This window comes from Aquarana catesbeiana, linkage group LG11 (genome assembly GCF_042186555.1).
Source record: "Aquarana catesbeiana isolate 2022-GZ linkage group LG11, ASM4218655v1, whole genome shotgun sequence".
Classification (NCBI taxonomy): domain Eukaryota; kingdom Metazoa; phylum Chordata; class Amphibia; order Anura; family Ranidae; genus Aquarana; species Aquarana catesbeiana.
In genome coordinates, this window is record NC_133334.1 from 41,309,532 (window position 1) to 41,325,375 (window position 15,844).

At 46.1% G+C, this 15,844-nt stretch overlaps 1 protein-coding gene across 1 annotated transcript in view; it reads left to right on the forward strand.

Annotated features, from left to right (window-relative positions):
* The window catches only part of NAT10 (N-acetyltransferase 10), a 79,802-nt gene that overhangs the window by 14,881 nt on the left and 49,077 nt on the right, over positions 1-15,844 (forward strand). Inside the window, exons 4-7 of the mRNA XM_073604208.1 lie at positions 11,029-11,200; positions 11,815-11,937; positions 13,719-13,780; positions 14,270-14,384. Of these exons, the coding sequence (XP_073460309.1) occupies positions 11,029-11,200; positions 11,815-11,937; positions 13,719-13,780; positions 14,270-14,384 (472 nt within the window). The remainder of the gene's footprint in view (positions 1-11,028; positions 11,201-11,814; positions 11,938-13,718; positions 13,781-14,269; positions 14,385-15,844) is intronic.

A 15,844-nucleotide genomic window follows, 5' to 3' on the forward strand; every position in this document is an offset into this window, starting at 1 on the left:
CTCTGCCTTTCGGGATAGCCACTGCACCTCGAGTGTTCACAAAGATCTTGGCTCCTCCTCTGGCCAGATTAAGGGCTCAGGGTATAGCTGTCATAGCATACCTAGACGACCTGCTCTTGATAGACAGGTCGGTAGCCTCTTTGAATGGAAACTTGAGGACCACGGTCAGGTATCTAGAACACCTGGGTTGGATCCTCAACTTAGAAAAGTCTTTCCTAAAACCAGTAGGAAGACTGGAGTATTTAGGTCTGATTATAGATATAAGCCAGGAGAAAATATTTCTACCCCAGGCAAAGATCACTGCTTTGAGAGAGCTGATTCTGACAGTAAGGACCAAGAAGGGTCCCTCAGTCCGCCTTTGTATGAGGCTACTAGGGAAGATGGTGTCTTCATTCGAAGCAGTTCCCTATGCTCAGTTTCACTCAAGAATGCTGCAACACAGTATTCTGTCGACCTGGAACAAGAAGGTTCAGGCATTAGACTTTCCGATGCACCTGTCGCATGCGGTGCGTCAGAGCCTCAATTGGTGGCTCATACCCGAAAACCTGCAGAAGGGGAAATCCTTTCTACCGGTTACCTGGACGGTGGTAACAACAGATGCCAGTCTGTCAGGTTGGGGAGCAGTTCTGGAACAGGCTGCGGTCCAAGGGGTATGGTCCAAGACAGAGAGGACCTTACCCATCAACATTCTGGAGATCCGGGCGATACATCTAGCTCTAAAAGCCTGGACTATCAGGCTACAGGGTTGTCCGGTCAGGATCCAGTCCGACAATGCCACAGCAGTGGCTTATGTCAATCATCAGGGAGGCACCCGGAGCCGAGCTGCTCAAAAGGAGGTGAACCAGATCTTAGTCTGGGCAGAGATGCATGTGCCATGCATATCGGCAGTTTTCATCCCGGGAATAGAGAATTGGCAGGCGGACTATCTAAGTCGCCAGCAGTTACTTCCAGGGGAATGGTCTCTGCATCCCGACGTCTTTTGGGCCATATGCCAAAGATGGGGGGTTCCAGATGTAGATCTCTTTGCATCCCGATTCAACAAAAAGATAGACAGATTTGTGGCAAGGACAAAAGATCCTCTTGCATGCGGGACGGATGCGTTGGTGATTCCGTGGCATCGGTTCTCACTGATTTACGCATTCCCGCCTATTCTGCTACTACCACAACTCCTTCGCAGGATCAGGCAGGAAAGGAAGTCGGTACTTCTGGTGGCCCCCGTTTGGCCCAGAAGGACTTGGTATGCAGAAATAGTAAGGATGACGGTGGGTTCCCCGTGGACCCTACCGGTACGCCCAGACCTGTTATCTCAGGGTCCAGTGTTCCATCCTGCCTTACAAACGCTAAATTTGACGGTTTGGCTATTGAGACCCACGTTCTGAAGAGTCGTGGGCTCTCAGGTCCTGTCATATCTACCTTGATTAATGCAAGGAAGCCAGCTTCCAGGATGATTTATCATAGAGTCTGGAAGGCTTATATAACCTGGTGTGAATCCAGAGGTTGGCATCCCAGGAAATATGTCATAGGTAGAATCCTTGATTTTCTACAGATGGGATTAGAGATGAAGCTGGCCTTGAGTACCATCAAGGGCCAGGTTTCTGCTTTATCAGTATTATTTCAGCGGCCACTTGCTTCGCATTCTTTGGTCCGAAACTTTATGCAGGGGGTGATGCGTCTTAATCCTCCGGTTAAAGCGCCCCTAAACCCCTGGAACTTGAATTTGGTCCTGGCTGTGTTACAGAAACAGCCTTTTGAACCAATAAGTCAGATTCCTTTGGTCTTGTTGACAAGGAAATTAATTTTTCTGGTGGCCATCTCTTCTGCTAGAAGAGTATCAGAATTAGCAGCTCTTTCCTGTAAGGAGCCTTATTTGATTCTACACAAGGATAGAGTGGTACTACGCCCTCATCCTAGTTTTTTACCGAAGGTGGTTTCTGATTTTCATTTAAACCAAGACATTGTTCTACCTTCCTTTTTTCCAGATCCCTGTTCTCCGGAAGAGAGATCTCTACATTCGTTGGATGTAGTAAGAGCAGTTAAGGCCTATCTAGGGGCAGCTACTCAGATCCGCAAGACGGATGTTTTGTTTGTGCTGCCAGAGGGTCCCAATAGAGGACAGGCAGCGTCAAAAGCTACCATTTCTAAATGGATTCGACAGTTGATCATTCAAGCTTACGGTTTGAAACAGAAGATTCCTCCGTTTCAGATCAGGGCACATTCCACAAGGGCTATTGGTGCTTCTTGGGCAGTGCATCACCGGGCCTCTATGGCTCAAATCTGCAAGGCCGCAACCTGGTCTTCAGTTCATACATTCACCAGATTCTATCAGGTGGATGTGAGAAGGCATGAGGATATCGCCTTTGGGCGTAGTGTGCTGCAGGCAGCGGTACAGGGTCCTCAGGTTTGATTGCACCCTACTTGGTCGTGGTTCCCCCCCCCCCTCAGGTAGCATTGCTCTGGGACATCCCATCAGTAATTACTGTGGCTCTGTGTCCCGTGATGTTCGAGAAAGAAAATAGGATTTTTTAAAACAGCTTACCTGTAAAATCCTTTTCTTTCGAAGGACATCACGGGACACAGAGGTCCCGCCCCTCTTCTAATACACTATATTGCTTGGCTACAAAACTGAGGTATCCCTGCAAGGGGGAGGGATTATATAGGGGGTTGAACTTCCTGATAGGGTGTGCCAGTGTCTAATCACCAGTGATACCTATATAACCCATCAGTAATTACTGTGGCTCTGTGTCCCGTGATGTCCTTCGAAAGAAAAGGATTTTACAGGTAAGCTGTTTTAAAAAATCCTATTTTTTGGTGGAAAGTATTGTAAAAATATGAGATGCCCTTGGTTTTTGTGTCAGTATTAGTGAGGTATTCCCAGGTCTTTGGGTGGATGGTATAATTAGGGAGAATAATGGTACGTAGGCAATGACGTATGCGTAGGTAAGTAAAGTATTCGGTTGTAGCGAGGTTGAATTCAGATTGTAATTGGGGAAATGTTTTAATGCTGTTGTCGTGAAGTATATCTTGTAGTGATTGTATACCTTTCCTAGTCCAAGATGTTAGTGAGAGGTCTAGCATTAAATGTTGAAGAACATTTAAGGGTATGTGGGATTGTGGGGTGACAGACGCATATGTGTGGGAGGCTTTTAGTTTCGACCATGCGTGGGCCGAGGCCTTCATGGTAGGAGATAAATATGTCGGTACTATGGAACCCAACGGGATACTGAGTAACCAGGTTTTTAGATTAGGGCGGATGAGCGATGATTCTTCTATTTGTCCCCATAGTGTTGTTGGACTGGGTTGGAACCACCCTGGTAATTGGGCTAGAATAGCTGCCAAGTGGTAATCTTCGAAATCTATCGAGCCCATACCACCAGCTAGTTTGTGTTTAATCAGTTTGGAGTGGGCACACCTGGGGCGCTTGCCATCCCACAGGAATCTGTTAAACAGTGTTTGCAGGGATCTGAAGAATTTAGTTGGTAATGGGATTGGGATAGATCTGAAGTAGTAAAGCAATTGGGGAAGGCAAATCATCTTGAAGGCCGCTAGTCTACCTGTCCAAGACAATTCATGTTTTGCTATTTGCTGGGAGGCCGCTTGGATGGTCTGGAGAAGTGGTGGGAAGTTGCATGAGTAAAGGTTTTTAGTCGTTCTTGGTAAGTGAATTCCCAGGTATGTTATATCTGTAGTTGCCCAAATAAATGGATATTGCGTTTGTAGTAAATTTTTCAAAGTGGCGTCTATGTTGACATCTAGTATAAAGCATTTGGTAGTGTTAACTTTGTAGTACGATACTGAGCTAAACCAGTTTAGTAATTTTTGTACTTCAGCCAGGGAGCCAGACGGGTTGGTAAGGATAAGAATAACGTCATCAGCGAACAGGCTGATTTTATGATGTACATTGCCAATTAGTAGGCCGGATATGCTAGGGTGGGAACGGATGTGTTCCGCTAGAGGTTCCATGAGTAAGTTGAATATGATCGGTGACAATGGGCACCCCTGGCGTGTGCCATTGGTAATGGGAAACGGACGGGACAACATGCCTTCCGTATACACTTGGGCTTCTGGGTTTGAATATAGTGCCATAATGGCGTTCAAGATGTTACCCTGAAATCCAAATTTCCTGAGAACCGTGTGTAGGTAAGTCCAATGGACTCTATCGAACGCCTTCTCTGCATCCAGGGATAGGAGCAGAGAAGGCGTTCCTGTAATTTCAGCTTGGTGTATGATATTAATCATTCTCCTGGTGGCGTCAGAAGATTGTCTGCCTTTAGTGAACCCTGTCTGATCAGGGTGGATTAGCATTGGCATGATTTTGATTAGTCTTGTTGCAATCGTTTTAGCATATATTTTGAGGTCGAGATTGAGTAGGGATATCGGGCGAAAATTTTGGGGGACATTTGATTCTTTCCCTGGCTTCGGTAATGTTATAACCAATGCTGTTAGGTATTCCTTTAAAAAAGAGGAAGAGGAGGCAGCGTGGTTGAAGAGTTCGGTAAGGTGGGGAATCAGTTGAGGTGCGTATTGTTTATAATATTCCCCTGTCATACCATCGGGTCCCGGTGCTTTACCGTCAGGTAGTGAGTCTATGGTGGCTTTAATCTCTTGGGTTGTAAAGGGGGCATTTAGTTCAGTCAGTTGATCGTCAGTCAGAGTAGGAAGTTTGAGATTGTGGAGGAAGTGGTCTATGTCAGTTTGTGTAGGTTGCGGGGTGTGAGGGTCCCTGTGTAAGTTGTAGAGGTCGCCGTAGTAGGCACTAAAAGCGTCAGCTATGTCTTGAGGGTTACTTAGTGGGATTGACGTGTGCGGGTGGATTAGAAGAGGTATTTTAGTTTTCACCCGCCTACCCTTAAGTCGTTGTGCGAGTTTTTTCCCCGCTTTGTTGGAAGTGGAATAGGTAGTCGCTTTGAATTTCCTTTGAAGGAATTCGTAGGAGTGAAGTAATAGAACCTTTAGTTCCTGTCTTAGGGAGAGTAATTGGTTTGTCAGTGGGTTATGTGGGGTAATTTTATGTTTTAGTTCTAGGGTCTCTATTTGGGCCGTGAGTTCGTCCACACGCTGCGTCCTCTTTCTTTTGTGATAAGCACCCATTTTAAGTAACATTCCTCTCATGTACGCTTTGTGCGTACTCCACACCACGGCAGGGTCGGAGACCGAGCCTTTGTTTAACATGAAAAAGTCGTTAATGTGATCTTTTATTTCTGTGGCGTATGTGTCGTTTTGGATAATGGAGTTGTTGGCTCTCCATATAAATGCGTTTTGCCCTAGGTTAGAATCTTGTATGGTAATTGAGATAGGGGCATGGTCCGTCCATACCGTGGTGTGGATCACAGAGTTTGATATTTTTTGGAGAATGTATTTGTCGGTTAGGAACAAATCTATTCTCGAATACGAGCTATGTCTGGAGGAGAAAAAAGTGAAGTCTCGTTCTGATCCATGGTGACAGCGCCATACGTCATAAAGATCTTGGGAAGAGATTAATTTTTTTCAAGGGTGAGTCTCTCCTTTTGGTTGGTGATGTGGAATCCATGTGTATGTCCGGTACGAGATTAAAGTCCCCGCATATTATTACGTGGCCCTTTTGATTGGATTTGACGGAACGCATGACTCTGCGTATGAATTTCATTTGATGGGAGTTTGGTGCGTACAGAGTATGTTACTCTATTGATGTTGCATACTAAGATAATAAAGCGACCTTTGGGGTCTGATGTGGTATTTAGTAATTGGAAGTCTACTGAATCCTTGATCGCTATCATGACTCCTCTAGCTTTAGTGGAGTGCGTTGCGTGAAAGACATGAGGAAAGTGGTGGTTTTTGCAAAGGGAAGCGTGTGATGCTAGCAAGTGGGTTTCCTGGACACACAGAATGTCACTATTGAGAGCCGAAGCGGTTCTCCATAGTGAGTGACGTTTGGCGGGGTGGTTGAGTCCGTTGACGTTTATCGATAGTATGTTGATCGGCATCTTGTGAATGTTGTTGGCGAGTGAATTATATAACACTTACAGTTCGTTGATGGATTCTGTGTCTCAAGATACCTGGCAGCTGTGTTTGGAGGTTGGAAGACGGAAGATCACTATCTGGAAGTAAATTGCCCAAGAAACTGCAAATAGAGCAATACGTTAGAGATAACAAAGAAGAAAAAGAACAAAGAGCACTGCACAATGTGTGAGGTTAGGAAGTTCGTTAACCGCTTTGACAGTGGTAGAGTCGCTGAACTAATGAGAGCAATATACTGCAAAGAATACAGAGGAGGTGCGTAGCACCTTGAAAGCCTCTGTATTGGGGTTCAAAAAGTTATTAACTCGGGAGAGTGAGAACAGGGGTTCGCATGGTGTCAGAGCTCAGGGGAGCTGTAATGGCGTCGTTCGGCCTTTAGACTTGTGACTGTGTGCCATTTAGGTGTTGCGGTTTGTGTTACCTTGAGGTGGACTAGATCCTCTGCCATTTGGAGCTGTGGAAGGAGGTTCTGGTATTATGCCCCATGATTGGAGGAGCTTGAGACCTCTGTCGAGGTCCACAATCGAATGAGATTGACCATTCCTCACAACAAGGATAGTGGCTGGATAACGCCATTTGTAGGGCACCTTGTGGTTCTGGAGGCTCTTGGTGACCGGGTTCATCTGGCGTCGCAGTTGGAGGGTAAACTTGGAGAGATCTGGAAAAAATTGAATCCCTGTGTATGGAGCAGGAAGAGATGATTTAGCTTTGATTCCCATGAGGAGTTTTTCTTTAATGTGGTAGAAATGTACCCTCATGAGGACATCTCTTGGGACCGAGGCTGCCAAGTGGGATGGTTTAGCGATTCTGTGTATTCTGTCTATTATAACATCTCTCGGAGATGCTTCAGGTATAATGGTGTGCATCAGCTCTTTTGCGTACCTTGGAAGGTCTGCAGGTGGTATGGACTCAGGGATGCCTCTCAACTTAATATTGTTCCTGCGTGACCTGTCCTCTAAGTCGGCCAGCTTGGCGCGCACCCACGATTGTTCCTCTTTTACAGCTTCATATGAATCAATGATTTCATTAATTGTGGTGGTACATTCAGTGAGGCCTCTTTCAGTATTATGCACTCTGTCATCTAGTGAGTGTAATTCAAAGGTGATTTTATGAAACATTGAGTGAGGACTGCAAGGATATTAGCATGTCCTTTAGGGTGGTATTGATGATCGGCTGGCCTGAGGTGGGGAAAGAGGCCATGGATGAGTGCAAGGCCTGGTGCATAGTGAAGGGATTTGGAGCCTGGGCCTCAATTAGCTGACGCTGCGGCCGCAGCGACGGCGCATCTAGCCTCATTTTAGCTTTTGCTGGGCTGCCTGGCAGGGGGTCACCTTCTGGGGAGCAAGGGGTCTCAGCCTGAGTACCTGTATCTTGATGATGCTCCGGGATCTCATCCGGCAGGTCTGTGTATGAGTCCCGCGGTCCAATCGGGCCGGCGCCATCTTGTTGCTCACTGATCGCCGGCTTGTAGGCGAATTCAGTCAGTTTCTGGTGTTTATGGTCCGTGAATCTTTTTCTGGAGGCCTGCATTTTGTTCTCCAGTGTGGCAGAAGCAAGGATGGCTGTGGATGGGATCTCTGGTGCGGCCTGTGTCGTTTAGCTTTTCCCCTGGCTGACGAGCTGTGTGATTAGGCGTCCATCACAGTCTCCGGCCGGCCACGCCCCCCGAAAATATTTATTTAAGCATTACAGCAATAACATCATCCAAAAATTCTGACATGTTTTGGCCTTAGGCCTTTATTAAAAGTTTGATGATGGCCTAAGGCCGAAACGCGTTAGTTTTTGGATGATGTTATTGTTGTAATGCTCAAATAAATATTTTCTATGGAGAAGCTGTCGAGTTGCCGGCCTGTACTTTCTATGGATCCTTAGCAGTTGTCGAGTCTCATGAAAATCTGCAACATGCCTGTGATGATCAGCATTTTTCTGCACCATAGCTGAGCTGCAGTGCATAGACATGCGTGAAATGTCACTTTGGGGGAGATTTGCTAAAACTGGTGCACACAGAATCTTTACATAGTAACCAATCAATTAACCACTTAAAGACCAGCTGCCGCACTTTTACTGGGGCAGGTTGGCTCTCCTGGGTGAATCGGCGTCACTGTACATCAGCCATTTTAAGAGCTCTAGGGGGCACATGCGTGCCGCCGGAGGTACGTGTGGCCAGCAGCTGTGATGTCTTCCGGCCACCCGTGATCGCTCCTTAGAGAGACAGGACAAGGATCTGTCAATAAAAAGGACAGATCTCTGCTCTGTCAGGGGAGGAGAGACAAATCTGTTGTCCCTAGTGATTAGGAACAGCGATCTCTCTCCTCCTCCAGTCACTACACTCCCCCCACAGTTAGAAACGCCTCCCTAGGGATCACCTAACCCTAGTGTTAACCCCTTCCCTGCCAGTGGCATTTATACAGTAATCTGTGGCTATTTTTAGCTCTGCTCTTTGTATAAATGTCACTGGTCCCAAAAAAAAAAAGTGTCTGATCTGTCCGACGCAATCTTGCAGTCCCTTCTAAAAATCGCTGATCACTGCTATTACTAGTAAAAAAAAAAAAATTATAATAAAAATGCCATAAATCCCCTATTTTATAGATGCTTTAACTTTTGCGCAAACCAATCAATATGCTTATTGTGATATATTTATTTTATTTTTATTTTTTTTTACCAAAAATATGTAGAAGAATACATATCGACCTAAACTGATAAAAAAATTTAGTTTTTTTTTATAAATTTTTTCAAAATTGTCGGTCTTTTTTTGTTTATAGCGCAAAAAATAAAAACCACCAAGGTGATCAAATACCACCAAAAGAAAGCTCTATTTGTGGGAAATAAGGCACATACATTTTGTTTGGGTACATCGTTGCATGACTGCGCAATTGTCAGTTAATGCGACGCAGTGCTGTATCACAGAAAATGGCCTGGTCATTAAGGGGGCACACACATCCTTCTGGTCCTTAAGTGGTTAAGCTTTGACAATAAAACCTGGAAGCAAATTGGTTACCATGCACAGCTGCACCAGATTCTGCGTGCACCAGTTGTAGTGAATCTCCCCCTGTGTGACATTTCAATAAAGTAAACATTGCCTTGCGTTGTAAAAATACAAAGCACCGGCCCCTGAAGTCTATGCAACCTGGACACCGGCCTGCACAAGAAAGTTTTCCTGTGTGGATAGTGTAAACCAGCTGTAAAGTATATCAGCGTGGTACATGTCGTCTCCGGGATCATTAATCACAGGAGTGATTGGGGAATGGAAGTTCCCAAAGTGTTTCCTGCTTAGACTTTGGAAGCAGTTTCCTGCAGTCCTGGGATCCCCAGAGGAATGGGAGAGCCCAGGAACACCCGCGGGTGCTGCCAGGACTTGGGGCATAGGCCTTTGGCAGCTCTTAAAGCCAGGACCAAGCTCACGGCTGCAAGAGAAGCTGTGAACTAGATTTACAAGGAAACAGAGCAGGGTGCTAGATCGGTATGGGTTAAAAAGCAACACAATTTATTGTAGGCTCGCTTACATCAAAAAACCTGATCTTGTGTACTGCTCAAGTGACTGGTGCAGACATGCAGAATCCGCCTCAGCAATCTGAGCTGACTGGATGGCTGCTGTAAGACACCGGCCTGCAGCGAGGTGGAGGTCGGTGGCGTCTCTGACAAACGCTTGCGCTGCTGACAGTGGCCTGGGAGAAGCAGCAGGGGTGGGCAGCAACGCGTTTCAGGAAAGGCAGCGTGTTCTTGATGGATCACCTTATCCTGGTTGAGGAGCTGACCAAGACTGTGTGTATTTTCCAAATACCTTCCCAGCCGAAGTTCTATCATCATTTGGACTCTATTGTTTGCTACTGTGTTGTTTTTTTTCCACTGTGAACTGACCGTTGATTGTGCTTGTTTATAAGTTTGCCTTGTGAACTTTGATTTAACTACTTGTCTACCATGCCGTTTATAAACCTACCTTGGTAGACAAGTGGTTAAACATTCTCTGTTCTATCCAAAATAATTACAATAAAAAAACCAGTCAAAGGCTGGCCACACATTGTACCATCTCCTCCGGCGTTTAAAAAAAAAAAAATAGGAATATGAAGCTGAACAACCTATTCATTTAATTAATATACAGTCAGGCAGACTAATGCACTCTATAATTGATGGTAGTTCTAAGGGGATTGTCCAATGAGATTATATAATGTATGGTCAGACTTGTCTTTCTTCTGATAAAAAAAAAACACATTTAAGCATACATGATCCATAAACACTCACAAAAGAATGTAAAGTTGTAATGTCAAAAAAACAAAGTCAATTCCAACTTCATAGAGCTATGTACAGATGTCAGCTCACTGAAGAGAGAACATACAACTCCACCTAGTGTCTGAAAACAGAAATGGCAGTACCAATAGAGCACCACTATGGCACATTCCTACATGGTCTGTCTTAGTTATAAATATTTCTGAATTCTTCTCCCAAGCTTCGTCCTTTTCAATGCTTGGAGTGGCAAGAGGCTGCAGTCCTACCCAAAGCCTCCTGTAAACCATTCTCAGCCAGCGGGAAAATAATTTGGTTATTTTTAAGCCCAGTAGTCGTGTTCAGTGGTTTGTTTCTATGACTTGTCTGAAGTTGTTCTGAATGAGGCCGATGTTTATAACCCGGCACGTGCCGTCTCTGGAGATGTTCTGAATGAGGCCGATGTTTATAACCCGGCATGTGTCGTCTCTGGATATTTTCTGAATGAGGCCGATGTTTATAACCCGGCACGTGCCGTCTCTGGATATGTTCTGAACGAGGCCGATGTTTATAACCCGGCACGTGCCGTCTCTGGATATGTTCTGAATGAGGCCGATGTTTATAACCCGGCACGTGTCGTCTCTGGATATTTTCTGAATGAGGCCGATGTTTATAACCCGGCACGTGCCGTCTCTGGATATGTTCTGAACGAGGCCGATGTTTATAACCCGGCACGTGCCGTCTCTGGAGATGTTCTGAATGAGGCCGATGTTTATAAACCGGCACGTGCCGTCTCTGGAGTTGGTTTGTGACACATACACCTTTCTTTTGCAGTAACCGGAAGAAGAAAATGAGAAAACTACAGAAGAGGATAAAGAGCGGCACACTGAACATCAAGGAGGACGACCCGTTTGAGCTGTTTATTGCCGCCACCAACATCCGCTATTGTTATTATAACGAGACCCATAAGATTCTGGGAAACACTTACGGCATGTGTGTCTTGCAGGTATGTCGTTCCTAGATCGTTCTTCTCGTCCCTACCAGGCCTTAACCCAGCAGTGAGCTTATTAGTTCTCTGAGGCAGGAGGCACAGAGTTCCTCAGGATTTGCTGGACGCGCTGGCTTTTCTAGATCTACAAAATTGGGTGCGAAACAAACGCGAAAGTGTGCAAAATGTTTTTACTTGTTCATAGTTTGATCACAAATAAAGCCAGTTATAAGTGATGATGAGTTGGGTTTGTTCCAAACTTAATTCAGCTGAAGTTGTAGGAAGCTGTCACATGATCACATTCCCCCCGGCCCAATCGGCTGTGACCGAGGCGAATGTGGAGCTGCAGGGCAGGGATGTTCATGATGTCTTTGACCTAATATGGCCATATGGCCCTGCAGCCACATTAGGTCAGCGATGTCCCAGCCTATTGTGTTTGTGCAGCTGCGAGCAATTGATGCTGAATGGGCTGACAGGGATGCGATCCTGTAACAGCTTCCCATGGGTTCTGTAGATCAAACCCAGCTCATCCCTATTGAAAGCAGGTGTCATGGGAATGCATTGATCCTCCGTCATCTGTGTCTGTCTCTCAGGTTTGTACAGAGTTGTTTCAGTCTTCCTTTCTTTTTTAGGATTTCGAGGCTCTGACTCCCAACTTGCTGGCTCGTACCATAGAGACGGTGGAAGGTGGTGGACTTGTGGTGCTTCTTCTCCGCACTATGAGCTCCCTGAAGCAGCTGTACACCATGACCATGGTATGTGTATCAGGACTGGAGTCACGGCAGGATTTATGTAATCCAAGGGGGAGTTTACAGATTTATGTAGTAAGGATACATTTGTAGATGTGCACCACATTTTCAGCGCATCCACAAACCTATTTGCTGACCATCCATGTACCTGGAACGTCATTGGTCTTCAAGCGGTTGTATCAGGGTGATGCCTCAGCTGCAAACATCAACCCATTACTATTTTTTTTTTTTTTAGAGCCGGCTGCCCGCTCTCTTGTAATAGCAGTCGGAGCGGCAAGCTAGCCACTTGTTTGCTTTTACAAGCAGCGTGAGGAGACTTCCTCTTCCCCCACCCTTCATCTGCCTATCGCGGCTTGCTCTGGCTTCCACCAGCTGGCCGGACAGCCAGACAAAGCTGGGATCGGCTTTGATCATCTGTTTTGGTATAGTAACCCAGAAGCGATGACATGACCTCACTTCCAGTTTACCTGGATGTCAACGGCACCATTTAAAAAAAAAAAAAATCAAAAGCATACAAAAACGCAGATCTTGGGGTTTTGAATACTTTAAAGTGCAGAGGAGGAGTTTGGAGGTCTTATAGACCCCAGATTCCTCCATAAAGAGTACCTGTCACTGCCTATTACTGTCACAAGGATGTTTACATTACTTGTGACAGCAATAAAAGTGATAAAAATGTAAAGCAACTGTGTAAATGTTAAAAAAAAAATAAAATATATATATATATATATATATATATATATATAATAAATTCATAAATTAAAAAAAAAAAAAAAATTAAAGTACTACTGCCCCCCCATGCTTGCGGACAAAGGCAAATGCATGCGTCAATTCCGCATGCACGCAACCAGTGATCGTCCTGCACATGTTAGGTATCACCATGAACATCGGATCATGGGCAATAATTCTAGCACCAGGCCTCCTGTGTAAATTTAAAGTGGTAACCTGTAAACATGGCTTTTAAAGCGTTGTCTGTGGATAGTAAAATTTACGTTGTTTGTCGCTGCTGCACTAGCGTGCGCAATTTTAGAGCATGACATGTTTGGTATCTATATACTCGATGTAACATAATGTTTTATATTTTACAAAAAAATTAGGTTTGTATTGTTTTTTTTGCATTAAAAAGATAAAAGTGTGTGTGTGTGTGTGTGTGTTTTTTTTTTTTTTTTTCCTCAAAAAACTGCGTTTGAAAAACTGCTGCGCAAATACAGCATAACATAAAAATGTGTGGGACACTCGCTGTTTTGCGTTTTTTCCTTTTTGCTAAATTTTATAACAAAAGTTCCCTGTAGGCAAGCGGTTAAATGCCGTGCGACATAAAAAATTGCAACAACCACTTTATTCTCCAGGGCCTCTGCTTAAAAATATATATGGGGGTTCTAAATAATTTTCTAGCAAAAAAAAAATGCAGATTTTTTTACACGTATGAGACAATTGTAAAGGAAGTAGTTAAAGATGTAGGAATCAGTAATTTTGTAAAGTTTAACTGCGGGCAGGAAAGAACGTGTACTCTTGCAATGGGCCCCCTGCTCACCCTGCAGGGGTTAAATGCTCGTTAAGTCTGGGGATAGAGGAATAAGCTGCAGTACCTAACCTATAGTTTTAGGGCCCAGAGCCGGTATTACATGTTGACCTCTGTGCTCGGGCCCTGTCTGTGTGTTCCTTCTTTACCCTTCCCCCTAGCAGCACATTTACAATGTTCCCCACCTATACCATTCCTGCTCCTCAGTTGTAAAAGTGTTGTCAGTGAGGAAATGTGCAGGGACTCATTTCTTGTCTTCCTTCTCTAGGATGTTCATTCTCGCTACAGAACAGAAGCACATCAGGACATTGTGGGACGTTTTAATGAAAGGTAGATGATCTGTTTGATTTGAGTGTGTTCTATCTTGCTCCTTTTTATATAAGGCTATATAAGCTCCTGAGATTTGTATTGCCCTTTGAAGAGCGATCAGCGGTGGATCACTTTTCAGAGGGCATGTGACAGTATGTCACCTCACCATCTGCTTTAAACTCCAAAAGCAAGTACCAACGCTGTGTGATTTGCATGAAGTTGCAGTGCAGCCCCCATGGGACACATTTGGCTGAACACAGCAGGTGATGCAAATCTTGACACGAGGCAAAGCTTTGCCTCCACGGCAAGTGTACAGCCCCCCCATCTGGCTGCCTTTGCAGCTCAAGGGGGGCACGGTAAAAACATTGCTCCAAGCACCTGTTTTTACCACTCCCCCTCCAAGCAGAAATGTATACTTAGCCTTACTGCAGCATGTTTTGTACATCTGGAACATTTGGCCGGTTTGCTTTTGATGAATCTTGTGTACTGATATATTTACATTCCCCACAGGTTTATATTATCTCTGTCCTCCTGTAAGAACTGTATGGTGATTGATGATCAGCTGAATATCTTGCCTATTTCCAGCCATAATGCCAACATAACGCCGATTCCGCCAAAGACACAGGTAAGGGGGCATCTCGATAACTCTTGGGCTCTATCTGCCTAACCATTTGCCGCCTGCTAACCGTACATTTACTGCTAGCAGACGGCACAGCCAGGCACCCTCAACTTTACCTGTACATTGCAGTGTACTTCTTTTAGAGGCGCGCATGCGTGCCCCCCCCCCCCCTGTTGACCTGTGCTGTGATTGGACACAGCATGAGTTTGTCAGCAGGGTAAAGCCAACCATTTTGGCTGTGTACCTGCTGATCGGCTGTGGCCAATCACACCACAGATATGTGTGTTTGTAAACGGCTCTGGTTGTAGTTCTCCCTGCCACACTATCACAGTCACAATTTAAGTTGCTGATCACCACCATTACTAGTATAGTGTCTGTACAGATTAGTATCTTAATCACAATCAAAACCTTACTTGTGACCGCAGAAACTCAACCTTTATCATCACTTAAAATTTATGAAAAAAAAATAATTTTATTGGATATGTTTTATAACAGAAAGTAGAAAATATACTTTTTTTTGAAATTTTTGGTCTCTTTCTGTTTATATCAATGGTCTCCAAACTGTGGTCTGTGGGGCCAGATGCGGCCCTTTGATTGCTTTTTGTCTGGCCCTTGGGGCACTATTCCTCCAACTGATACAAGGCGTTCCTCCTCCCGCTGAGGCCAAGGATGGGGGCGCTGCTCCTCCCGCTGAGGCCAAGGATGGGGGCGCTGCTCCTCCCGCTGAGGCCAAGGATGGGGGCGCTGCTCCTCCCGCTGAGGCCAAGGATGGGGGCGCTGCTCCTCCCGCTGAGGCCAAGGATGGGGGCGCTGCTCCTCCCGCTGAGGCCAAGGATGGGGGCGCTGCTCCTCCCGCTGAGGCCAAGGATGGGGGCGCTGCTCCTCCCGCTGAGGCCAAGGATGGGGGCGCTGCTCCTCCCGCTGAGGCCAAGGATGGGGGCGCTGCTCCTCCCGCTGAGGCCAAGGATGGGGGCTCTGCTCCTCCCGCTGAGGCCAAGGATGGGGGCGCTGCTCCTCCCGCTGAGGCCAAGGATGGGGGCGCTGCTCCTCCCGCTGAGGCCAAGGATGGGGGCGCTGCTCCTCCCGCTGAGGCCAAGGATGGGGGCTCTGCTCCTCCCGCTGAGGCCAAGGATGGGGGCTCTGCTCCTCCCGCTGAGGCCAAGGATGGGGGCTCTGCTCCTCCCGCTGAGGCCAAGGATGGGGGCGCTGCTCCTCCCGCTGAGGCCAAGGATGGGGGCGCTGCTCCTCCCGCTGAGGCCAAGGATGGGGGCGCTGCTCCTCCCGCTGAGGCCAAGGATGGGGGCGCTGCTCCTCCCGCTGAGGCCAAGGATGGGGGCTCTGCTCCTCCCGCTGAGGCCAAGGATGGGGTGCTGCTCCGAAAAGAAAACGTGCAGAAACTATAAAAATCCGCAATCTCTCCAATACAGTACACTCTCCCCATGACATTTCCTTAGCAGAGGTTTAAC